This window comes from Giraffa tippelskirchi, chromosome 5 (assembly GCF_054371585.1).
Source record: "Giraffa tippelskirchi isolate mGirTip1 chromosome 5, T2T-mGirTip1v1.2.pri, whole genome shotgun sequence".
NCBI lineage: Eukaryota > Metazoa > Chordata > Mammalia > Artiodactyla > Giraffidae > Giraffa > Giraffa tippelskirchi.
Window position 1 is genome coordinate 8,592,085 of NC_137279.1, and position 26,457 is coordinate 8,618,541.

The window sequence follows — 26,457 nt, forward strand, 5'->3', positions numbered from 1 at the left end:
AATGATACTCGGTACCTTACAGTAAAGATAAAGGTGTACCTCTTACAATAGAAGGGAAAGTTATTGAATTGTCAGAAATTATCCATTTCAGGTTTTCGTATGATTTGGTAATAAAGTCATTGAAATTATTAATATGCCTTATAGTAATTCTTTGCGTACATCATGATAATAAAGAACTTTAGAAATATATGTGGTAAAATAGTGTTAAAGTTGCATTTGAGGTACTCATACTTCTTAGAAGTGTTTAGCCCAGGATACTTCTAACAGGTTAAAACATAAATACTTCTCTACTGAGTCTTGTCTGAGCACTTCTAGTTTTATGTTATAATTGATAGTTTCATTCAAGTATTGACTTACAGGTTATTTTTCCTTTTAGCATATTTTTCCCTACACTTGACAAATGAATAAATGTGAGTGAAAGTCTTGATATGAGCCTACAGACCTGCTTTAGTAATTATAGCCACTCTCGTCAGCTCACTTTTTCCTAGATTCTACAGCAGATGTGGTATGTAAGAACATTTACTATTCTGAGGCCCTGATTTGAAAGAAAGAACTGAGCTCTGTTACCTGGGCACCCTGATTAAAAGCCCCAAACTGAATGTATCTTCAGGTGATGTCATAGGCTTAAGACTTTAACCTGATTTGTGTTTAACTCTCTCAAGTGTGATGGAACATAAGTCCATTAAAACCAAAGGGGAATGATTTCTCTTCAAAGGCACTTGGCATGTTGTTCTGGCATAAACATAACATTGAGAAGTCCCTTGCTGATCTCCCTAATTTCACTCCCTTTCCGGATGAGTGGACAGTGGAAGATAAAGTCCTATTTGAACAAGCCTTTAGTTTTCATGGGAAGAGCTTTCACAGGATTCAGCAAATGGTATGGTAATTTTGCTTTTACTGTGGTTCATACCTGAGTGATACCTAATTCTGTTTTTAAACACTTCCTAACTATTAAATACAAAAATGTTTTCCAATCTAATTGTTAAAAATATTTTGAAATAGATATATTTGCATATAGTCTTATTTTCTACAACTACTCTTTAATACGTGATCATTATGTTCCATTTCATTGTAATAAATTAAGATTATGACAAGTATATGTTTAATAGACTTACTAAATAAGTTTATCATTTAAGGAAAAATCATAATTTCAATTTTATTAAAGGTTTCATTTTTAACAGGATTTTATTTTCAAATTTATATTCCTTTGGATATGAAAACCGTTGATAGTTAGAAATTCTGTACCATTTCAACGTTGTTCAGGGGCTGTTCCTTTTTTTTTTTTTTGGAAGAAAAACTGCTCTTTATTTCTAGTTCTTAAATTTTTTGTCTTTCTAGTCAAAATTGTATAACTCTGAGAAGTTGCTGCATTAAACTCTTTTAAATTGAATTTTGGAAATTAGAAATATTTGCAAATATATCTAAGTGTCTTCCATAATCAAAAAGAACATTTTTAATTGGAAGAGTGTGTCTTTGTCAGTATGATAAAGTAGTGCATGATCTTTAGTCCTTTTAATGTTCAAGTCTGTTTGCATTATTTACCATCTTAGATCCTGGATTTAAAACAAAATGTAGAGACAGAAAGTAGATTAGTAGTTGCCAGGGTCTGGGTTAAAGGGAGAATAGGGAGTGACTGTTAATAAGTTGAAGGTTTGTTTTTGAAGTTATGAAAATGTCTGAAATTAAATAGTGGTAGTTGCACAACTTAGTGGGTAAGCTAAAAACATCTGAATTGTACACTTTAAATTGGTGAATTTTATGATATATGAATTATAAATCAGTTTATAAAAATCCAGTTTACAGAAGCAAGGAAAAAAAGAGTGGAGTAACTCTCTAAGAAAACAAATGTAGAATATTACCATTTTGCTGTGGACTTCTGAGGCCATTCTCATCATATTACTTTGTGACATCCTTCTCTCCTTTCTCTGCTCAGCATAAATAGGAAAATTTATTTACAAATATCAGTGACATAGGTATGGTGGGATTCTGTGACTGTAGCTGCACTTTTTAACTCCATAATCCATAAAGGTACCTGGGAAAATTTTGTTTGTCTATGCTTTTGTTGGCTAAGTATCAAAGAATAATATCAGAGCTATTATTCATTCTGTTAATCAGAGTTTATGAAAAAACTTGCTGATAATAACATGATTTTTTTTTCAAGCTTCCAGATAAGACAATTGCTAGCCTTGTGAAGTATTACTATTCCTGGAAAAAAACTCGATCTAGGACAAGCTTAATGGATCGCCAGGCTCGTAAACTAGCCAATAGACATAATCAGGGTGACAGGTAGGTTGGATGCCTTTATATAGTTACAGGTATTGCTTATATTTCCTAAGGTAGAACAGTGATCACAACACATTGTAAATGCTTCTTATCCTTATGTTCCTGTTTCTGCTCTGACAGGAAGAACTGAGGGATGAGAAATTTTCATAGTAAGAACTTTCATCAACTCTTTAACTGTTATCATAGTCAGCAAACCTTTCTGCTGAGTTATATTTGAATTATATTTAACTAATCACAAATGCTTCCCTTTAGTATTGATATATTCAGTACATATATTTAGACTATATTAAAAAAATATATTCGGGACTTCCCTGGTGGTCCAGTGGTTAAGTCTCCGTGCTTCCACTGCAGGGAGCATGGTTTGATCCATGGTTGGGGAACTAAGATCCCACATGCCAAGCTGTGCAGTGAAAAAGTGAGGGGAAAAAAAGAAATATATTCTCTCAAAGATGGTCTTTCCACAGTTATCTGAATAACTGAAGTCCACATTATTGTAGCTGTGTCTTTCTGATAGTATAAAAGATCGTTTTGCTTTCTGGTTTTTGTCTGTCTTTATCATCCAATTGGAGAACTGAAATAATAAATATTACATCAAATTAATATATATGTTGTTTCTCCCAAATGATATTTCTTTCTAAATATCTTTCCTATTAAGTCTCTGTTTTTTAGCTGGAAATGTTTGCTTAAATGATTCTATATACCTAAAAGGGTAAATGTTTCTAAACACTAAAGGAATCTAAATTATGAAAGCTTGTCTTCCTAAGGATAACTCCTGGGGAATATTTAGTAAAATTACTAGGTAGGTATATTGCAATTTGATAAGAACACTGGAATAAAATAAAAAGAAGTGAGTTAAATTTATTAATCTTTATTTCTTTTCAGTGATGATGACGTGGAAGAAACACACCCAGTGGATGGAAACGATAGTGATTATGATCCCAAAAAAGAAGCCAAGAAAGAGGTAATGATGATCATTAGAGTGCTTGTAATTGTTCTATAAATTCACTCCAAAAAAATGAGTAGTACTTCATATTAAGAAAAACATTTTTATATAATGGATTAGAAGGTAGTAAATTTCAATGTTAATTGAAGTTTTTTGGAAAAGCAAAAACATCAAGAACTCCAATTAGCCAGTAGTTTAAGTAATTTGGGGATTATCTCATCCGTTCAGAGGTATAAAAGCCCTCCCATGATGCCCTTTTTTTTTTTGGCCACTCTGCACGTCTTGTAGGATCTCAGTTCCCTGACCAGGGATTGGACCTGGGCCACAGCAGTGAGAACTGGGAACCCTGACCACTGAGCCCCCAGGAAACGACCCACAATACGTGTTCTTTAATCCATAGAAAAAAAGTAAAATCACTCTCAGATGAGACAATATTAAGTGTAGAATAGTTTTTTGGCAAACATTTAGTTTATTCCATTTTATAACAAATTAGAAATTAGTACCAGATATACTGACAGCAGTGAAAATTGAAAGCTGCCTCAAAGGAAGAGATGGAAGAATTCCCAACTAGAAATACAGTCATACTCCTCAATTTAATGATAGTGGTGATGACTTAAAATCTTGAAAAGTTTTAAATTGATATACATGCTCATTTATTAAGGCAAGGAATTACATAATTGTAAAAAATATATAGACCAAATGTCAGTGGGTAAAGGTTTGTGATGTATAGGCAGCTTGTGAAAATAACACTGAAAATTGGAGACAGAAATGTGACTTCATCCAATTTAATGACCCTCATTCCTCCTCCTAAGGAACTCAGTGCCATGGCCCGTTCTGGCACTTGTCGTCTTTCATCAGTGAAATTTGAAAAATTCTACTCAGCTTGATACTTTACTGATTTTCTTACTACTGCTAAATGTTCTCAAATTCCCTGATTCCTTCGTTTTTTCCCAAGCCTCCTTGTTTCCCTGAACCTTAGACCAAATGGCCAGTTCTTTAAGTTGCTCTCTTCCTGGTGTCTAATTCCCCGTTTCTCTCACTCTTCTGCTATTCCTTCTCTAACCCTATAAACCCACAATGTTGGATAAATTGCTATTCTTTGTCTGGGGTTACAAGAGAAGATTACACAGTCATGTACATTGTTGCTACTTGCAAAAAATAGTTTTCAATCTCAGTGTAACCCTTAGCATCTCTCAGTTTTTAACCTGTAATTTTCAGTTTTTTCCATTGGTAAAATTAATAGGTTTGTTCTGACAATCAACTAGGTAATATATATAAAAGCACTTATTATAGTACCCAGTAGATAATAAACCTTGAATAAAATTTATTGTGTAAGCAAGTATTTGAACAGTCATCCTTTTCTACACATCACCTGCCACCTCCTCTCCCCTTAAAAACTCAGCAGATAACTTCACTTTCTACTTCAAGGAGAAAATATCAAGCAGGAATGCCCTTAAATTCTAGCCCCTCCCCTAACCTCTGTGCTACCACACTACCAGTTTTATCTGAATGTATTTACACTTAGGACATTATATTAAAATTATTGTTTTTTGCCTGTTAAGCTGTGAACTCTTTGAAGTCAGGGCTTCCGTAACCCTGGAACATCTGGTACCCCCCAGCACTTTACACAGTACTCATTTCCCACTTCCTTGCTGGTGCTTGATAGGATCAGACTTTTAAAATGTCACAAATGCAGTAATATGAAATTACTGAATGAACAGTCTGTGCTGCATGCTTCTCTTTCACAGTAAGAAAGGTCCCTCCCCTTGTTCTGTATAATTTCATTGCTAGTTTGATCCTATCTGTCCCTGCATATTGCCTTTAGGACCTTTTCCATCAGTTTCTTTGCCATACTTTCAGCCTTTTCACTGCAGCCCAGAAGTATGCCCCAGTCTTTCATTTACAAGCATCACTATCTATCTTAGCATTACTTCACTCTTTGAGTTTGCTTCATTCAGCTTGCTGCCCCTTTACTTCTCTCAAACTGCTGACAGGTCAGCAGTGACCTCCTTCCTAACTGCCACATCCAACAACTGGTTACTCAGTGCATTCTCCTTGTGCTTCCTGTATTATTTCAAGTTATTGACCCCTCCCTTGTTCTGAAAATCTGGTTTTGACTTTCATAACACCATTCTCTGATTCCCATTTACCTTTTTAACTAGTGTTGTTTAGTTGCTCAGTTGTGCCCGACTCTTTGCAACCCCAAGGACTGTAGCCCGCCAGACTCCTCTGTCCATGGAATTCTCCAGGCAAGAATACTGCAGAGTTTCCTTCTCTGGGGGATCTTCTCGACCCAGAGATCAAACCTGTGTCTTTTGCATTGGCGGGCGGATTCTTTACCGCTGAGCCGGCGTGGAAGCCACTTTTAACCATTGTGTCTCAGTTTTAGTGACTTCTTTTTCACTTTCTCAATTACTCTGTTCATTGTGTGATTACTGTTTCTAATTCTCTCTCTCAAATAACTGTAAATTTTATTCTTTTCTCTTTGGTCTTCTAGGTGACTGCCTTATTTTTAGGTTCTCATCTCTTCTCTGAATTACTGACATTTTCTGTCTTATCTTAATTTACCACCACACCTTCCAAGTCCATTCTCTACACTGCTGCCAAGACAGCCTTTTAAAACCAAATTTACTGCTTGCAGTTCCTCCATGGCTTTGTCTATAGGATAAAACACAATCTTTCTAGTTAGACATTCTCCACCCCACCCTGTTATTTCAGATTGCTAAGAGAGTTTCAGGTAAGTGTTTTAGTGCCCTGGCTTTTGCTCTTTGTTGACTTGTTTTTTCTAGCATTCCCTTTCTTCCCAAATATGCCTGGCAAATTCCTCATAACTCTGCAATATGTAGCTTGTCGGTGAACTCCCCTTGCCTTATGTTGAATTGATTGCTTCCTTGTTTTCCTTTAAATCCATTGCAGTCCTCATTGAGCTGAGTGGTACTTGTGTACATCTGATCTCCCCTCACCTGCCTGCCTATCCCTGAGTGGTAAGCTCTTAAGGAGCAAGAAATGAGTCTTAACTGCAGGGCCTGGTACATAGTAGGCATTCAATCAGATACATTTTAACAGATAAGAATATACACTATAAACTCTTAATTGCTGTACAAACATGAGAGATTAGGGATTTGGGTTTAGTTACCTAGGAAATGTGTGTATGTGGAATACTGTTTTGTCCAACCATGCGAGATGATACTTACACATTGGTCTTTTGTTTGCGGATGATCTCATCTCCTTAGCAAAAGACAGTGAGGGGAGTAAAATTTAGAAAGTGTTAAAAACATGCTGCAGGGTTGTGGTCCAGGGCTGGCACTGTGTGTCAGCAGTTTCATTCAGTTCTCTGCTCTTTCCCAGATGATAGGGGCACCAGGCAGGGAATGATGCTGTGACATTGCCTTTAACACAGAGCTGCTTCTGCAAGTTAATGACACGTTATATGGAAAGGTTTTTATTTTTAACTTTTAAAAATTATGAAAGTATACATACCGTAGCCTATGTACAATTTGAAGAATAGTAATAAACACCAGTGTGTCCATCACTGAGCTTAAGAAGAAACAGAAGTCCTTTGTTTTCTTTACTGCACCCCACTCCTTTCTTTCCAGTGGGAAGCTGGAAGGAAATTGTATGCATCCATTGTATGCATATGCCACCACTTACCTACTCTGTAATTAATGGACATTGTTTCTAGCTTCTTATTATGATGAACAATACTGATAAGAGCATATCCTGGATACATACATATACAAAGGTTCCTCTGCAATAGCAGTTCTCAGCAAGGTTTAGTATTACCTGCATAAGGGACATATAAAAATTATGGAGGTGTTTCGGGTTGACAGACACCCTTGGCATATAGTGGGAAAGGGATGCCAGCTCTCCTGAAGTGCACAGTGCACATTGTTCCACAAAAATGCCAACTATGACTTACTGAGTAGTAATACCCTGCAATTGTTTGGAGTGTCTTTACTCTATTTAGACTATAACCACGTTTAACTTTTCCTGGGTGTGTGTGAGCTAAATCGCTTCTGTCGTGTCTGACTCTGTGACCCTGTGGGCTGTAGCCCACTAGGCTCCTCTGTTCATGGGATTCTCCAGGCAAGAATACTTGAGTGGTTCCATCCCCTCCTCCAGGGGATCTTCCTGACCTTGGGATCGAACCCACGTCCCTTACGTCTCCTACATTGGCAGGTGGATTCTTTATCACTAGCACCACTCTATTTTAGACTATAACTGTGTTTAACTTTCCTAGATAATGGCAAGTCATTTTCTACATTTGATGTACTTCTATTGGCTATGAGAGTACTCATTATTCAACTTCCTTGCCAATAATACTTCAGGACTTTCCAGGTGGCTCAGAGGTAAAGAATCCGTGTGCCAATGCAGGAGACATAGGTTCAGTCCCTGGATCAAGAAGATTCCCTGGAGAAGGAAATGACAACTCACTCCAGTATTCTTGGCTGGAGAATTTCAAGGACAAAGGAACCTGGCGGGCTACACTCCATGGAGTCGCAAAGAGTCAGACACAACTGAGCACGCAGCATTCACTGCCAATACTTTATATGATAAGACTTCCAAGATGTTAGAAATCTGATAATCTGAAATGGTATCTCATTGTGTTCTCAGTTCGTTCATCAGATTACTAATGAGGCTGATTATTTTTTCATCTGTTTATTATATATTATTGCGTCTTTTTTAAAGTGCTTATTTGTGTTTGTTTTTTATCTGTTGGTTTGGTTTTGTCTTTTCCTTACAGAGAATGTATGAATTTTTTTCTTACTGAATTCCTTGTGCATTCTAGATACTAATTTTTTGGTTAAGTGTGTTGCAGAGATCTTTTAGCGGTTCTTGGTGTATCTTTTTTTACTCTCGTTACATGCTTTGATGAACAGCTATTTCATCAAAAGTACATAAATATTCAAATTTCAATATTCTATATTTTTTCTGTAAATTTTAAAATTTTGCTTTTTACACTTATGTCCTTTATCTGTCAGTAATTAGGTTTGGTTTATGTTGTCAGATAGAGACCCATTTTTTTGTTTGTTTTGTTTTCTAATATGAAAATGAGTTCATCTCTTTCAACTGGTCTGCCATATCAGCTTTATCATGGATGAGGTTTCTGTGTAAGTATGGCTGTCTAGGGGCTTCCCTGGTGGCTCAGACGGTAAAGAATCCACCTGCAGTGCAGGAGACCGGAGTTCAATCCCTAGGTCGGGAACATCCCCTGGAGAAGGGAATGGCAACCCACTCCAGTATTCTTGCCTGGGAAATTCCATGGACAGAGGAGCCTGGCCGGCTACTGTCTGTGGGGTTGCAGAGAGTCAGACGTGACTGAGCGACTAGCATTTGCACTTTCACTGGCTTTCTAGTGTGCTTCTCCTGTCAGTTGCACAATGTCTTAATTAGTATAACTTTATAATAAACCTTGATAGCTGCTGGTATAATTCCCCTTACTTGGTAGTGCTGCTTAAGGCTTCCTTGGCTATTTTTGGACCTTTATCTCAAACTTAAAAGTAGGAAAGCCCTACTTGATATTCCATTGAATCTGTATATAAACTGGAGAGAAATGAAATCTTTGTTACCTGTTTGTAGATTAGTTTGCATTTCCTATATAGAGGTTTATATTATCTGAAAATAATAGCAGTTTTATTTCTTTTCAATCCTTGTAATACTTTTAATTTCTGCCCTTACTGAACTGGTTAGAATCACCAATATAATGTTGAAGAGAAGTTATAATAGCAAATATTTTTATCTTATTCCTGACTTTAGAGAGAATAATTTTAGGTTTCAGCATCAAATAGGATGTTATTGAAGGTTTCGGACTTGCTCACCTGACTGTCAGCTAGCATTCCTCTCTAGCCTGGTGGTCCCCTAGTAATCTGGCTTCTTACCATGGCTGGTTTCCTCCAAAGTAATCATCCCCAAAGCACAGAGAGAAGGTACCTAGCCATGTCTGGCCTGGCCTTACAAGTTACTCAGTGTCACATGTGCTGCATTCTGTTGGTTATAAGTGAGCTACTGAACTTGGTCCAGAATCAAGGAGAATAGGATAGAGAGTCTCTCTTCCCAATGGTTGGAATGTTGAGGAATTTGAGGATATGTTTTAAAACCTCCAAATCTAGAATGTTAAGTTTTCATGAATGTTTTTCCATGTGTGCTTGAGAGTAATATATACTTTAATTATTGGTTATAGGGTTTTTTTTAATGTGTCTTAATTGAAGCTTGTCAGTTAATATGATTGAAATCAATATTCTGTTACTGCTTGCCTACTTGCTAGTATTGGTTTTGTTGGTGTTTATGTGCTTATCTGATGGATTATTGAGAAATAACTATATTTTGAAGCTATTATTTATTAAATGTGTAGAAACTTTTGTTGAATTTGAAACTTTTATCTGTATATGATGATCCTTTCACCTCTTTTGATGTCTTCTACTTTTAAAGATTATTTGTCTGGTATAGCTCTATCTGCCTCCTGAGAAGTCTGGATGCAGGTCAAGAAGCAACAGTTAGAACCGGACATGGAACAATGGACTGGTTCCAAATTGGGAAAGGAATATGTCAAGGCTGTATATTGTCACCCTACTTATTTAACTTATATGCAGAATACATCATGCGAAATGCTGGGCTGGATGAAGCACAAGCTGGAATTAAGACTGCCAGGAGAAATATCAATAACCTCAGATATGCAGATGACGCCACCCTTATAGCAGAAAGTGAAGAGGAACTAAAGAGCCTCTTGATGAAAGTGAAACAGGAGAGTGTAAAAGTTGGCTTAAAGCTCAATGTTCAGAAAACTAAGATCATGGCAGGAGGAGAAGGGGACAACAGAGGATGAGATGGTTGGATGGCATCACCGACTCGATGGACATGAGTTTGAGCAAGCTCTGGGAGTAGTTGATGATAGACAGGGAAGCCTGGCCTGCTGCAGTCCATGTGGTTGCAGAGTTGGACACGACTGAGCGACTGAACTGAACTGATAGCTCTGTCATCTTTCTTTTGTTGTGTTTGACTGGTATATCGTTCTTCTTTACTGTCAACACTTCTGTGTCCTCATGTTTTAAGTACGTGTCTTACAGGAACAGATATGTGGTGTTTTTTATTTTATCTAGAGAGTTTAGCCCCTTTATACCGGTCATGATTGATATTTGTATTTTTGTTTTTCTTATTTTTATCTTCTATTTGACTTACTTTCTTTTTGGATCAAGAATTCATCTGTTTGATTTTTTTTTATTTTACTCTCTATTAGTTTGGAATGTTTCTATATTGCTATTCTTATTGTATATTCTGGAAATTTTATCCTGCATATTTAACTTTTAAAGTCTAATTTTGGTGCTTTTAATGAGTTTCTGGTTAATTTAAGACCTCTAAGATGCTTTGACTTCAGCCACTACCTTCTTGTTTTATATGCTATTTTTTTTTCCAATTTTAGTTACATCTAATTTTTTTAATATATCACATTAGACACATAGTGTTAGGTTTACTAAGCTAAAAAGAAATTTACCCAATTTTTAATACTTAAAATTAATTTTGCTTACCTTTCATTCTTGAATCTTAGAACTTTCTTTGAAAATAATTTTTCTTTTTTCCTAAGTGTATCTTTTACAGGTTAATTTAATGAGAGTCTATTGATTATGAACACAGTTTTGGAATGTCCAAAATGCCTATTTCTTAAAGCCTTAGTTTTGCTGGGATTAGACTCCTACCTAGGTTGACCGATATTATTTGAAGATATTATTCTACTGCTTTCTGATTTCTGTCATTGCTTTAGAGAAATCTGCTGTCAGGCTAATTATCATTCCTTTGGAGATAATTTTTAAAAATTTTTTGAATGATTTACAATATTGTTTGCTTTCTGCCATACATCAACGTGAATCAGCCATAGGTATACATATGTCTCCTCCCTCTTGAACCTCTGTCCTACCTCCCACTCCATCCCACCCCGCTAGGTTGTCACAGAGCACCTGATTTGAGCTCCTTGCATCATACAATAAATTTCCTCTGGCTGTCTGTTTTACATGTGGTAATTTATATGTTTCCATGCTACTCTCTCCTTCCCCCACTGTGTCCACGAGTCTGTTCTCTTTGTCTGCATCTCCATTGCTGCTCTGCAAATAGGCTCATCAGTACCATCTTTCTAGATTCTATATATATATGTTAATGTACAATATTTGTTTTTCTCTTTCTGACTTACTTCACTCTGTATAACAGGCTTTAGGTTCATCTACCTCATTAGGGCTGGCTCAGATGTTTTCTTTTTTTATAGCCGAGTAATATTCCATTGTATGTATGTACCACAGCTTCTTTATCCATTCATCTGTTGATGGACATCTGGATTGCTTCCTAGCTATTTTCAATAGTGCTGCAACATCTCTTTTCAGTTATGGTTTTCTTAGGTTATATGCCAATTAGTGGGATTGTTGGGTCATATGGTAGTTCTGTTCCTAGTTTTTTAAGGAATCTCCATAATGTGATGTCATTTTACATTCCTACCAACAGTGCAAGAGGGTTTTCTTCTCTACACCCTTCTTTGGAGGTATTTTAACTTTTCTCTTTGTCTGCTTTTGTGATCTCTTCTTTGTCTGCTTTTGTGATCTCTTCTTTGTCTTTAGTGTTCCATAGTTTCATTTGATGTATATGGCTATGGATTTCTTTTTTTTGAAACTTGCTTTGAATTCATTTGTACTTTCTAAATCCTATCTTAAGTTCTGTAAAATTCTCATTTGTTGAGTCTTTGAATCTAAAGTCTCCTTCATTCTCGCTATTCTTTCTTTTGAGAATTCTTTTAGAAATGTAATGGACTTTTCACACGTCTCTTAACCACTCATGTATTCCATGTCTTTCCATATGTCTGTGCTACGTTTTGGGCATTTTTCGCATAGGTGCATTCAGAGTCACTAGTTTTCTTTTGAGCTCTGTCTAGTCTGCTAAGTAACCCATCCATTGAATTTCTAATCTGATTTATAATGTTTGTTATTTCCAGATGTTCTATTTGGGTTTTTTGCCTGTCTGCTTGGTCAGTTTTGATGGACTCATTTCTTATAAGAATATTCCATATTTTCAATTCTTTCTTTCTTTGTACATGTATAACATATTTATTGTATTCTCTTTATGCAGTAATTGTAATATTTGTGATCTTTGCAGATATAATTCTGTTGTTTGCTTTCTGCAGTGTTTTACTCAGGAGGCTTGTTTGGCAGTTTGTAGTTGTGAGCTCATTTTCCTTGGAACATGTTTGTTGAAAATTTTCAAGACCTGCATTTAAAGTGCCTTCTTCTAAAGACAGCTTGCATTTACTTCTGCTAACTGAAAGCCCTACCAACTTGAGACACTCTAAAGTGAATTTTTGATTTGGGGTTTTTCAGGCCAGACAGTTCATATAAATTTAGTCTCCAAACCTGTCTGAATATAGGCCTGTGGCTAGTGATTCTCAGCAAAGACTCTGTTTGGTTTCTTTGCTTTCTTTTCAGCCAAGGTTGAAGTGGTCTTGACTTCCTTTAAACCATCCTCCCTTTGCAGGGCAGGGTCATTTTTCCTGCTTTGCACAGTGTTGGCGGCCTCTCCCCTTCCAGAGTGCTGGCTTTCACCCTTGTGCCCTGCACCTGCTGTCTGTTGTCCTTTAGCAAGTGTCAGCTCCTGCATCCTTGGCTTCTCTCTCTAGATATTCCTGCTTTCTCATCATTTCTGGTCCTGAGGCATTTCTTCACTCCTCTGCCAGCTCAGAAATGAATTTTAAAAGATTTAAAAAATACTTGATCTAGCAATTTTAGGAGTGCTATACTGGGAGGATTTTCCATGAACATCAAATCTGTCATGTGTTGCTTTGAATTGAGTTTTAAGGAACAGAATGAATTACAATACTGGACACTATATAATTATTTTATGACTTTTACTCAGAGTTCCTTTTCTAATGAATTATTAAGTCTATTCAGTATATTGTCTTCAGCCTAATGGGACACAGTTTCTAATGGATTCCTATCTTAGAAGCACAGAATAACATTGTATTTTTACATCACATTTTTTAAGAATATTGCAAATATAATAATGAAAGCCTACTTAAGAGTTCATGGTGATCATTATTAGAGCTTTTTAAACCTCTTCCAAAGTGAAAATTTCAATGTTATTTTATTCACAGGTAAATAGACTTAGAGTTTAGAAATGTTGTTAGTATTAAAATAATCTTGTGTTCTTTTTAATTTTTAGAGGCATAGTTCTCTTTCAACAACTCCAAAGTGAGAATAAAATGTTCTCTTTTACCAGTTGTCTGATCTACCAATTGTCATGATTCCTAATTTGCCCCTTTTTTTACCTTCTTTAAAACTTTATACTTAGTAAGTTGTAGCTTACCCCTCCCCTCTTTATTGCTGAGAGAAAATATATCCCATCTTGAAATTGTGAAGCAAACTAAAATAATGTAAAATCCGCCTTATTTTTTCATTTGTTCATGGTCTTCTGGGCATAGAAACCTAACATTTTATTGAGTGGATTAATGAAACATACATTATATTGTATGCTAATTTCCCCATAATTGATAGTTGTTGTATGTGTGTGTGTGTGTGTGTGTGTTTGGACTCATATGTAATATAATTGGTTAGAAGTATTTAGTAGGTGCACTTAATGTAACAGAAATGGACTGTTTTCAGCTTATACCTGTATACAAACCCAGATGACCTATTATTCTTTTTTCTTCCAGGGTAATACTGACCAGCCTGTCCAAACTAGCAAAATTGGACTTGGGAGGAGAGAATATCAGAGTTTACAACACCGCCATCATTCTCAGCGTTCTAAGTGCCGTCCACCTAAGGGCATGTATTTAACCCAAGAAGATGTGGTAGCTGTTTCCTGTAGCCCCAATGCAGCCAACACCATCCTGAGGCAACTGGACATGGAGTTGATCTCTTTAAAACGTCAGGTATTTTATAAAAATCATTATTTTTGATGATTCTGTCCATTTTGCTTATTTACTTTATCCCTGTAAACTCAATTTTTTTTTACAGATTTTCTCAGCCACTCAGTTACATAAGCTTTATCTTTCTTATTTACCTTGTTTTCAAATTATAAGATGCCGCTGAGTATTTCAGATTTGAATCCCAGCATTGCTACCTGTTAGCTCTGTGATGTTGGGAAATAATAGAACCTGTCTAAGCTTCCATTTTTTATTTATAAAATTTGAGATAATAATCTTAACTTCTCTTGCAGATTGTTGAGAATTATTTGAGATAATACATATGGATTGTCATCATTAGCACCAGTAGTAGTAGCAGCAGTATTATTTAAAAGTTTCATTATCATAATCAGGTAGTGGATAAGATTTTAGAGTCAGTGATCCTAAGTTCTAAACCTAGCTACACTGTCTACTTCCTGCACAACCCTAGGGGAGCTGTTTAACTTCTCTCAACTTCAGTTTCTCTGCCTTAAAATGAGGATAATGATATTTTGGTTGGGAGGAATTAAACAAGGTAATATAGGGTAAATGCTTAAAACATTAGTGCCTTACACATAATACATACTCATTAATGGTTGTTATTAGGTCTCCAGTCTTTCTCTGGCTTTTCCTTTATTTATTTATTTCTGTTGTTGTTTTAAGTTCTCTTCTAAGTCTGAGCTTTCTTGGTCTGAATTAACCAACCTTGCCAGTGACTTCTGAGTTTATTTCCTAAGCTGTGGCTTTTCTCCCAAGCTTTATAACTATATTTTCAACTACCTGTTAGACATCTCATTTAACCCCCAAAGATTTTTTTTTTCTGTTCCTTGTTTGTTGAAACATCTGAATTTATCTTTTACTCATCCCTTGCCTGTATTACTCTCAACACACACAAACTCAAGTGGTAGATTATTTTATCTCTGAAATTTTCTTTAAATCAATCCCCAGCTTTCTAATCTCATCTCTACTCTCCTTGTTATGGCTCTTATCACCTCTTTTCTGACTATAACTATCATGTTGATTCTCCTTGCTATCTACCTCTTCTCAGTCCCTTGTTACACATTTTATCAATTTTATTCTTTGAAAATACTTTTATTCTTTTAAAATTCTTTTAAAATTTTAAAATTTAAGATCACTCATCTTAAAGTGCTTCATTAATTCCTACTTGCCTTTAGCAGGTTATTTGCAGAGCTAGACAGAAATTAATAGGAAGGTCATGTTAAGAAATTTAAAATTCATCATGAGTGAGGAAACCACTGAAGGATTTAAAAGAGCTGTAACATGATCATATTTATATTTTTCAGCTATATCTCTTCTTTGTTTTTTGGGGTTTTTTTTTTTTTTTGTAGTTGCTTTAGGGATTACAACATGTATCCTTAGCTTACAGTGTCATCCTTGTTTAGATATCACAGTATGCACCATTAGAGTTAATATTATACCACTTCCATATAATGTAAGAACTTTGCAACAGGGTAGTATGGGGCCGAGATGGTTTTTCTGTATCCTAAACATTCAGATTTCTCTACCCCTTGACTCTGGTTACTTACCCAAACTGCTTTTATATTTCTGTTTTCTTCTCCAGCAAACTTCTAGAATAAATATCAAAATCTATCACATTAGCCTCCTCTGCTTTCTTACCACTTATTTTCAGAGGCTTCCCAATCTAGTTTCTGTCCCACATCCCATCCCAGTTCTGCCACTGAATAAGCTGTCTTAAGATTGTTTATGAACGAGTTGCCCAGTCCAGTGCCCTCTTCTTGGTTCTCATCTCTATTGAAAGCCACCTCCTCCTCCTTAGAATTCCTTTCTTTTGACTTTTATGATGCTGGATTCTCAAGTATATATAGTATATATTTGATTGAATGCTTTGCCTTTAGTCAAACCATAAATGTGTGTAAGACTCCCATCTTCCAACCCACAGCACCCCTTCTCTTTAGAGAACTTCTAAAACACTTTGCCTGTGATATTTTTAAAGTGCTCAGAATTTTTTAAAATAATGAATAAAATGTTCTCAGCCACCTGTAATCATACTTAGTCATCAGTACTACTGCTCCACTATTACTTCACTTACAAGCTATTTTTATTGATTTTTTAAAAATTGTTTGTTTGTTTGTTTCTTTATTTCTGTGCTGAGTCTTCGGGCTGCATGGGGGCTTTCCCTGGCTGCTGTGAGCAGGGGCTACTCTTCGTTCTGTCGCGCGGATTTCTTGTTGTAGTGGTTTCTCTCCTTGCCAAGCACAGGCTTCAGTAGTTGTGGCTTGCAGGCTTAGTTGCTCTGTGGCATGTGGAATCTTCCTGGACCAGGGATTGAACCTGTGTCCTCTGTGGATTCTTAGCCACTGGACCACCAGGAAAGTCCTTTGTTGATTCTTGTGAAAGAACTTTTTTAAAGCTTTAAGTTCCTTTCTTGGATATTCGTTTGATGTGTAACATCGTGAAGATTTGCATTCTTAGATTTACAGATTCTACCATTTCCTAGCCCAAGCGCCTCATAAGCACCATCCAGACTGACTTCTTCATGCCCACGGGCTATCTGTGCCCCTCTCTGCACTCCCTGCCTGGTGCATAACACGGCGTGCACTCAGTCACTCGGGCAGGTGACCAAAGGCTTACCCTTGCTTCCTCCTTCTCCCTGATTCTCCAGTCAGTGTCTACAAAGACGCCTTGGTTTTGTTTCCAAGTCATTCTTTGACCCGTCTTGTGTACCGCCGCCACTCCTTCATTCCTACTGTTTGAATTGAAGTCCAGTTCTGCTCTAGTGCTTGTTTGGAAAGCATGAATCTGTTCCAACATCATTGATGTACATGGGGACAGTTTGAACATAATGTGCCTTTTGCATTTGCTCACGTGGATTTTTGTTAGTGAAAAACTATACCTAGCGGAGTATATCCCCACACAGTTCACATTTGAACTGTGTGGGCATATACCGTGTTATTTGCCATACACACCCACATCTCGTGTTAAAACTTTTCATCTGATTGCAAATAACCCTCCTTCCCCTTCCCAAGAATTCACAAGTTGTAGTTATTTTGGCACCCACTTACGTAAGCAGCCTTTTAAGATAACGCATCATCTTTTTTGTATCACGTGTGAATTTCTTTACTGTTTAGAACTGTGCTATGTGTCATTGATGAAGTTTTTGAGTGTTGTGTCTCAAGCTCTTTTTCCTCATAAGCCCTGTGGTTTTTACTATGCAGTTTGGATAGTACTGTGGCTTTTGAGAATGCATATGTCAAGTTATAACAGAAATGATAGTACTTACTTCACAGAGTAGTTGTGAGAATTAAATGATATCTTATGAACTGCATCAGTTGGTCTGTTAGGTATGTATGTAGTTGATGTGTATGCTACTTGAGTGAGTGGTGTATTCCACCCTAAGTGCGATAAGTGTTCTATCCCCCTGGGGCAACAGGGTTTTTAATATATATCCTTTTCACTTATTAATACTCAAAAATTCACCTAAGTACGTGATCTGATTCATATTTTTGGTTATTTCGTTGAAGGTTCAGAATGCTAAGCAAGTAAACAGTGCACTTAAACAGAAAATGGAAGGTGGAATTGAAGAATTCAAACCTCCTGAGGTATGTTATTGAAGAGTATACATGACTAAGTGTGGTGAAACCTTGTTCTTTGAGGTATTCAGTGTTCAATTACTATATTTTGGTTACATGTGCTAATACTTTGAAGGTTGTATTATATAGATAATTTATTATGTCTCTATTTTGTCATTTAGATAGGTAGTCTCTTGAGACTTGGCTAATAATGATTTAAGTTAAATCATTCCATTACTGTCTTTAGCACTTGCTATCAAGCAAAGAAAATAGCTATAGTAGCAGGCCCAGTGCATGTGAAGCTAGAAAGTCATTGATGAAGAAGCCAGTGCATTTTGGGGTCTATGGCAATGTTTGTTCAAAGCTGTTTCCTTCCTGTGTAAATGGGTAACAGGAAGAAGAAGATCACAAGGAGCTCATTTTAACAGTTTTAACAAGATTTTACTTTAGTTTTGGATATTTGTTTATTGGCTCAGGTTTCCCGTTAGGATTTTAGTGTGTGGACTTATATCCTGGAAAATATGAAATCCAAATACGAGATATAGATTGGCCATTTTCTCAAGTCTGTCTTGTACTTCTGCTAAAACTTAATATGTTTTTTTATATTGGTGATGTCTAAGGGTGTACTTAAATGCTCATTGTCCAGTCATATCTTTTTACGGAAGCTTCTATTATAAAATCTTTTTTCTTTCTCTTTTTTTTAAGACTCCTATGTTATGCTTCATATCCTGGCCTTACTTTTCTATGTATGTAATAATCAAATAATCCTATTTGGTCCTAATGGGATTTTTTTCCCTCCAGATAGCAGATTGACTGAAATATCTACAAATGAATTATGTATGGACGGGGCGGGGGGGTGGCAGGCAGAAAAGTAGTGCTTCATATGCCATCTTACTCACTAGAATCTTCTAGAAAGGAAGAATCATTATGAAGGAAGTTGTTTTTGTTTGTTTTGAATAGTCTCTTTCAAGAACGTTAGGCAATGGAAAAGAATGAAATATATGTAGACTAATATCTCATTGCAAACCCAGAGGTAAACTGACAGTCTAGTGATATTTAAATAAAGATAGTGTAATACAAAGAGCACTGCTTTATTTTATGTTAAATTATTACATCAAAAAATTTATTTTAAATTTTGTATTGAAATTAATATTTAATTAATTACTCATTGTTGTTCAGTCATTAAGTTGTGTCCAGCTCTTTTCGACCCCATTAACTGCAGCACGCCAGACTTCCCTGTCCTTCACTATCTCCCTGAGTTTGCTCAAACTCATGTCCATTGAGTCAGTGATGCCATCCAACCATTATAAAATGCATAAAAGCAAAAAACTTAAAATGTTTGTATATTACTATGAGTTTAATTTAAAAATTAAAGAATATAGCAGATACTGAAAACCTTATTGGAATAGCTTTCAGAATTTTATGCCAATGAGTTTGAAAATTTACACAAAACTTGGAAATTCCTAGGAATATATGGTTTACCAAAATTGTCTTAAAAAGAACAAAAACTGAATAATATGTAACCATTAAATAATTGAAGAAACAATGAACATTTTTCTCGTAAGAAAACAGCAGGCCAAGACAACTTTATAGAAAAAGTCCACCAAATTTTCAAGGAAATAAAATTCTAATCTCAGATTGTTCAGAAAATTGCAGAATAGTCTCATTCATTAACATTATATAAAGTAAGATGTGAAGGTATAATAGCATTTATAACTTTCCTATATGCTGCCTCTTTTGATGCTCACTTTGAAGGAAGTAGATGAAATAAATACTATTATTTTGCATGAGGGAGCTGGGCCTTAGAATAACTGACTTGATCAAGATCACACATCATAGTAAACAGTGAACCTCTGGCTGTGTTTTAGATTCTTAGAGTCCAACTGGAGTCCTAGATTAATTCAATGCTGCCTCTTTTGGAAGTTTTCATATAATAGTAAAAGTGTATGTTAGATTCCCACATATAAATGTAGTTATTGGTTAGAAGTTACCATTTATTACATCTCTTGGATTATTGTAAAAATAAGGATCAAAATGAAACAACCAAAACCTTAATGCACTGCGGTCCATACATTGAAATTTGTATATTACGTTGAGGTTGATTTTGAACTCACATGCACTTGAAAAATGTGTGTATGTTTTATCATCTAGAAAATACCCAGGATATATTTGTATTTATCATATCGTTCCTATTGCTTTATAGGGGAGAAAAACCTGAATAGACACATTTCAAAACACTAGATTAACAGTTATAGTAAAAATCTTGAAAGATCATGTACCCTATCCTCTTACCTTTAGGTTAGCTGATACCTAACCTAAAAAAGTTCTCCCTATACCTAATGAAAGAATTTTATTAACCTTTTAAACAACAAGCTACTAAATGATGTAACTCAACTGGAACTAAACAGTTACTAAGATGCTTTATTTATTCATTTGGTTGTATTTGTTATTTTCATTTAGGGAAAAATTGGTGAAGAAAGTTAATTCACTTACCTAAGTATTTGTCGATCACTTGTTTTTTATAAGGCCCTGCATTAGGCACTGTGTGAGGTGGGGCAGAGGTGACACCTGAAAAAGAGGAAGGATAGATTTTTCCATTTACTTTTTAAAAAAGAATTTGTAGTCTAGATGTTATAAGACAAACTGATTAAATTTATGGATTTATAAGTGAAGATCTTAGGAAAACAAGTGGCTATTGTTCAAGTAGGGTAATCAGAGAGCACTTCCTAGAGGGGGAAGTTTCAGCTGAAAGGTGAGTAGGATTTTTGCATATACTAAAAGGGCAGATGGAAGGAATAATGTGAACAGTGGTTTGATGTTGAGCAGTGCATTCAAAATATAAATCCAGAGGGGTAAATTAAAAACACTGGATATTCCCTGAGCATGTATTATGTACTCATTATTGTGCTAATCACTGCGGAGAGTTCAGTGGAAGTATAAAAACTGTTTTCTGAGGAAGCACGTTGTCTACTTGGGAAGGCACACTTGGTTGCAGAGGAGGAATGCACAGGATGTATGAGAGGTGTTAATAAGGTTGAGTTTAACAGGGACTTCTTTGTGATATAAATCAGTGGGCAAGACCACTGTGAAAGCTAGGAAAAGCTTTTGTGAAAGCTAAGAAGAGAAGTTTGCCTTTTAAGTTAAGGCACATGAAAAGATCCTATAGTTTTTTCAATTTAGGAAGGATGTAATGAGAAATTTGCGTTTCAGGAAAGTTATCCTGGCCATGTTATACAAGATAAATAAGAAACTTTAGAGCTGCTGAAATACTGGGTATGTGAGAGAGGAAATAAGTGGTAAAGAGGTATTGGGTAGTATCAGGTATTAGTTGTAGGAATGGAGAGCAAGTGATAAACCTAGAGAACATTTGCAAAGTAGACGTTTATGTATCTCCTTGAAAGTATATGATGGTGTTGCAAGGAGTCGTGGCATGTTTGATTATGCTTTGATTTGTTTTGGGTGGAGTTTAGGTAAGGGGCAAGGAGATCAGTGAATCCAGAAGGAAGAATCTGAGAAAGGGGTGCTTTTTGAAGCTAGAAGTTTCCAAATCTATGGATATTTTCGTGCGTAGGTTTGTGACATCCTTTCTTTATGGATGTTGAGTTGAATTTTCAACATTGGGTAGCCTGGTAACCTTTTTTAACTCTTCCAAGTCAGAGGTAGTATGAAACTACTACTGACAAAAATGGGAAAAACGTGAAGAAATTTAGCAGGGGAAGGATACAGTAAAGATGCTGAACTTGCTAAGGATGTCATAGATTGTTCTAGATGGCTCTTTGAGGTCTTTTACATTATTGTTGCTATTATATACTGGATTGTTTTACATTGCTGTTCTATTATTTTTAAGAAAAAGAATGTTTTCAGTGGTACCTCATAGCTAGCTTTAACTACCACAGAATTTTAGATTCCTGGATATAGTCTAGTTGTCCTTTCCTTAAGTAAACACATTTCTACCAAACTTTCTTAGCTCTAAAATATAAAAATCAGTAACTTAAAGGAATCCTATGTTTTTAAAATGTTGACCCTCTTAACTCCTACAGCCTTTCCTCTCTTCCACTGTTTCCATTTTGTAGCACATAGACTGTTTAATTCCATACAGTTTCAAGTCCTCCTCTGCATTTTTCCACTGAAGCGTCTTCTTAAACGTTAACATTGGTCTTAATGACCAAATTCCACAGCTCCAACTCATTTCCCTTGCCTATTTCTGAGCCTTCACATAATGATGACCTCCTTCTTACTTTAACTTTTATGTTTATAACTATTATTTTCCCTTCTCAGCTATAATTTTTCTTACTCTATGTAAATAAAAACATTCTCCAAGTTTTTATCCTCAGGATGCATTTCTCTTCTGTTTTGGAAATCTGATACAAACTCATCACTTTGCTGTATTAAAGTCATATCATATATACATTTAAATGACATAAATTCAACCAAATAAAAAAGAGTCTGTTTAGTAACAGCAAGGGCAACAGTGCTGGCAATTCTGCCTGACCTCTATTTATTAAGTATATGACCCAGAGTGAGTAGGTACAAGCTGGAAACTGTGAATCCAGCATTCCTTTAGTCAGTTTTAGCTTTCACATGCCTCCTGAGCATTTCCTTGAACTGAACAATGTTTTAGTATTTACACAAGTATTTATATTTTTTGTTTACTACTAATCCTAAATTCAAGCCAAAGACTTCATCTGGGATATAACTGAGAAACTAGTGGCCTTTTCCAGTACTGGAGGAATAACTGCCAGCATGGACTTTCTGCGAGACTGCCTATCTCCATGGCTACCTTTGTAAGAACATTTCAAGAGTAATTTTGGAAGGAAAAAAACTTTAAAAAATTCAGAGTCTGATTTTAGAACCTCTCATCTGAGTAAGCTGATTCCATTGTTTTCCCTCATAAGCATTTTCCAAACACCTTTAAAAAAAGTGTATTTGAATAGATGAATCTTTTAGCCTCCGCCCACTACCTTATTTTCAGTGTATCCCAAGTTAAATTCCTCCTCTTAGTCTTGCCTAGCCTAAGTCCTTAGCAGCATCACCCTTCTCCCAGCTTTCTAGGCTTAAAAGTCTTATTCTGCTCATAATCCTACCCTTCTCTCTTTGCTCCCTGCTTCCCCCAGATTGCTTATTAAATCTAGTATGAACTCGTCAGCCTTGGTGTTTTCAGCCCTTCCAGAAGTGGACCTCACCATATTTTGGTTTAGTTAAGTATCACCAACCTTCCGGGCTTATTTATCACTGCTTCCTAACAAAAATCCTCTTGTTCCCTGAACATGGTATACCTTCTCCTCATTTTTGCCTTTCAGAAACTTATGTTCTTAAATCCATTTCTGATTCCAGTCCCTTCAACTTTCCTTTTTCCCCATTGTAATCATTTTGACTTTTCCCTCTCACCTTTGAATCCCCAGTATACTGTTTTAAATAATAGTTATTTGTGTTTATCCCATCTCCTGATTTGCTTATAAGCCAAAAATAAGTCTTCATAGGGCTTGTTATTTCTTTCTTACTTTTTGTTCCCTTTTCATTAATGATTCCTTTTCCTCCATTTCTTGCCTTTTGGGTTTAACAAACATTGATTGGTCAGCTTTAATTTACGTTTGCTCAGGCGCTGTGCTTGATGTTTCTGTTATTGTTTGTTGTTGTCGTTTAGTCACTAAGTCATGTCCGAGTCTTTGTGACCCCATAGACTGTAGCCTGTCAGTCTCCTCTGTCCATGGGATTTCCTAGGCAAGAATACTGGATGGGTTGCCATTTCCTTCTCCAGGGGACCTTCCTGACCCAGGAATCAAACCCGCATCTCCTGCATTGGCAGGCGGATTCTTTACTAGAGCCACCAGGTTACATATATCCTTATATATATATTCCACATATATGCTGACTTTAATCCTAAGAACCACTTGCAATGTAGTATCACAAGAATTGTTCAGTATACAAATGCTCAGTAATCTAAGGGATAGATGGAGAAGCAAAGGTTGCCAAACAAGAAGCTATTCACTAGTGAATTGAGCACTTACAAAGTTAGGCTCTCCTCACTAACTTTTCCTAATTAACTCTAGCTATTATCCTTCCCATCCATGACAGCAGCATCTTCCTCTGTTATTCTATTGCTAATACAGTGCAAATACAAAATGAAATTGTAAGCTTTGCAAAAGATGTGAAACTTTAGGAAGTCTGTGAAGGTACAGAATGGCTTTAATCAATTGCAAAATTGTTGACAGATGGGTATGTAGCAGAATTAATGATGGGAAAAAAAGGATAGTGACTCAGGCATTTAAAATAAAAATAATTTGAGTAACAATAAAGAGAAGAGAAATTTGAGAAAATCATTGACGTCTTCAAAACAAAAATGACCTATATTCTGCACTCATATTGTAAATTTCAAAGCTAGAGAATGTTATACCACTGTATAGTCAGAAAAAGTATGCCAAGAAATAAAATTAAAGCTTGTAAGTGGAGTCAGTAACTATCTTTTAATGAACTAATTTTCCTAAGTTTTAGTTTCATATTTCAGATTAAGTTACATTCAGCCTTTTATTTTTTTAATCATTTACCCTGAAATATTTGGACCTGTTTCAAATAGGTTCTAATACCGGTTATCCTTGGGTACCAAGGACTTCTTCTGTCTACCTTTCACAGCCAAGGTAGCATCACATTGCCTGGGTATTAACTCAGATATTACCTCCTACTCCATTCTTATTTTTCCTCTTGGAAGACCGTATGTTTAAAAATCGCTGGTTTTCCCTGTCTTCTCTCTTTTTTCTTCTCACTCTTTTAGCCTTGGTTCACCCTTACTACTCCTGTAGGTCCTGTTTCCCCTCTCTCTTTGCCCATTTCCTGTTATTCCTTTGCCTCTTCACAAGTATCCTAACATGCTTGTCCATGTTGCCTGGCCTGCCTTTCTGTCCTTTTTAAATCTCATCATCTGAAACTCAGTGCTTTGTATTTTTGATTTTTCCCTCCTTTACTCAGGTCTCTTTTTTTTGACTTTTTTCTTTCTTCTTTCATAACTTTTTTTGAATTTATGTTTCATTCTTTCCTCCAAATGCTTCTTATATGTCTTCACTCATGGTGAGAAAGTTGATATTACCCAGAACCTCTGTGGGAGAAGGCAATGGCACCCAACTCCAGTACTCTTGCCTAGAAAATCCCATGGACGGAGAAGCCTGGTAGGCTGCAGTCCATGGGGTCAGTGAGTCGGGCACGACTGAGCGACTTCACTTTCACTTTTCACTTTCATGCATTGGAGAAGGAAATGGCAACCCACTCCAGTATTCTTGCCTGGAGAATCCCAGGTTCAGGGGAGCCTGGTGGGCTGCCGTCTATGGGGTCGCACAGAGTTGGACACGACTGAAGCGACTTAGCAGCAGCAGCAGCGGAACCTCTATGTACTGTGGAGATTGTTATTGCTAAGACTACAACTGAGATAAGGCCTCAACACCCCTTCTTAGAGGAAACCCTACTTTCTATTTTGCCCAGCACGTATGTGTATTACATTGGCCATTTTATCTGGGCGGTTTCTACTATAAACCTCTGTAGGCCAGAATGCTTATTTCTTTCCCTCCATCTACTGCCAAAGGTTCTTAATGACTAAGAAGTGGGTGTACACTAGTCAAATTTGGTTAGATGTTTAATACTGTAATACTGCCATAGTCAAAATCTTCAACTGAGAAATTTTTTAAACAAAAATACTGGGATTAATGTAGGAAGTGTAGGAAGGGGGAAGATCTGTTCTTATACTCGGTCACTCTCTGCTTTAGAAATTTAAAGAAATATTAATTTAGGGCACAGGCCTTATCTACAGTTTTACATTAATTTATACAACACTATTTTTGATGGAATAAGAATAGGTTTAGTCTAAATATGAAGAAAAGAAATTTGAGAGTCACAGATCCTTTTATAAAGAAAACAAAGTCTCTTAAATGTTGAAACTAGGCTAAAATTAACATATGTAGTGTATGATAGGAACATTGTAGTTGGAAAATGAGTGATTAATAGATTTTCTCAGTTTTGACATCTCTGACTAGGGTGTAAGTGCGAATGTTTTTCTTTCTCCCAAGTTGGTACATTTCCCTTTCATCATTTGTTTGTGTTGGTAAAAGGTAATTCAAAATATATTTTTTAAGTCTTATAAAAATGAAATCCTCATAAATCAGAGTTTTAGTAATCTCTTATCTATGATTTGGTGAAAATTTTTTAAAAAATAAGCACTTTGGAAAAATGTCTGTCTTCATATCCTCATTAGGAAACTTCTCTTTAATTTTGTAGTCAAATCAGAAAATTAATGCCCGTTGGACCACAGAGGAGCAGCTTCTAGCAGTGCAAGGTATATTAAAGATAAGCAGTTACTGTTGTTAATAATTATTTAATTTGTCATGAAAGGTGACTACCATAGTTCTCCCCTTCCTTTAGAAGTGGATCAAGAAAGGGGTCTTGTGTTTACCATACAGTCCTGGTGACCATGAACTCTGATTGGTACTTGTGGATGTGATATACTGAGCCTGTGTGCATTTTGGGTCCTGAACAGCATGTGATGCCTTCCCAGCACTAAATGAATGATGGTTATGACAGGCTTGAACAAGTCAGATGGTTTCTGGGTGCCTCTGCTTCAGTATTCCTGCAGTTGGGTTCATTCTTACTGTATCAGTCAATAACTCTTTATCACAAACGTAAACTACTGTGTTTCTGGTTTCCCTGATTACTCTATAGTTGATAATTGTCAGGTACATTTTTATTCATGATATGCTTAACTTTCAGTGTACCATAACTTACTTAAGAGA

General features: G+C 36.1%; 1 protein-coding gene across 10 annotated transcripts in view; it reads left to right on the forward strand.

Annotated features, from left to right (window-relative positions):
* The window catches only part of RCOR3 (REST corepressor 3), a 51,705-nt gene that overhangs the window by 13,935 nt on the left and 11,313 nt on the right, over positions 1 to 26,457 (forward strand). For 6 of the 10 annotated variants that reach the window (XM_081489702.1, XM_081489693.1, XM_081489701.1 and 3 more), the window contains 6 exons: positions 716 to 877; positions 2,162 to 2,286; positions 3,166 to 3,244; positions 13,905 to 14,123; positions 17,639 to 17,716; positions 25,946 to 26,003. In XM_081489702.1, the coding sequence (XP_081345828.1) occupies positions 725 to 877; positions 2,162 to 2,286; positions 3,166 to 3,244; positions 13,905 to 14,123; positions 17,639 to 17,716; positions 25,946 to 26,003 (712 nt within the window). In that variant the 5' untranslated portion in view covers positions 716 to 724. Of the gene's footprint in view, positions 1 to 376; positions 411 to 473; positions 611 to 715; positions 878 to 2,161; positions 2,287 to 3,165; positions 3,245 to 13,904; positions 14,124 to 17,638; positions 17,717 to 25,945; positions 26,004 to 26,457 lie in introns of those variants that run through there. The other 4 variants (XM_081489696.1, XM_081489697.1, XM_081489703.1 and 1 more) reach the window with 3 other exon arrangements.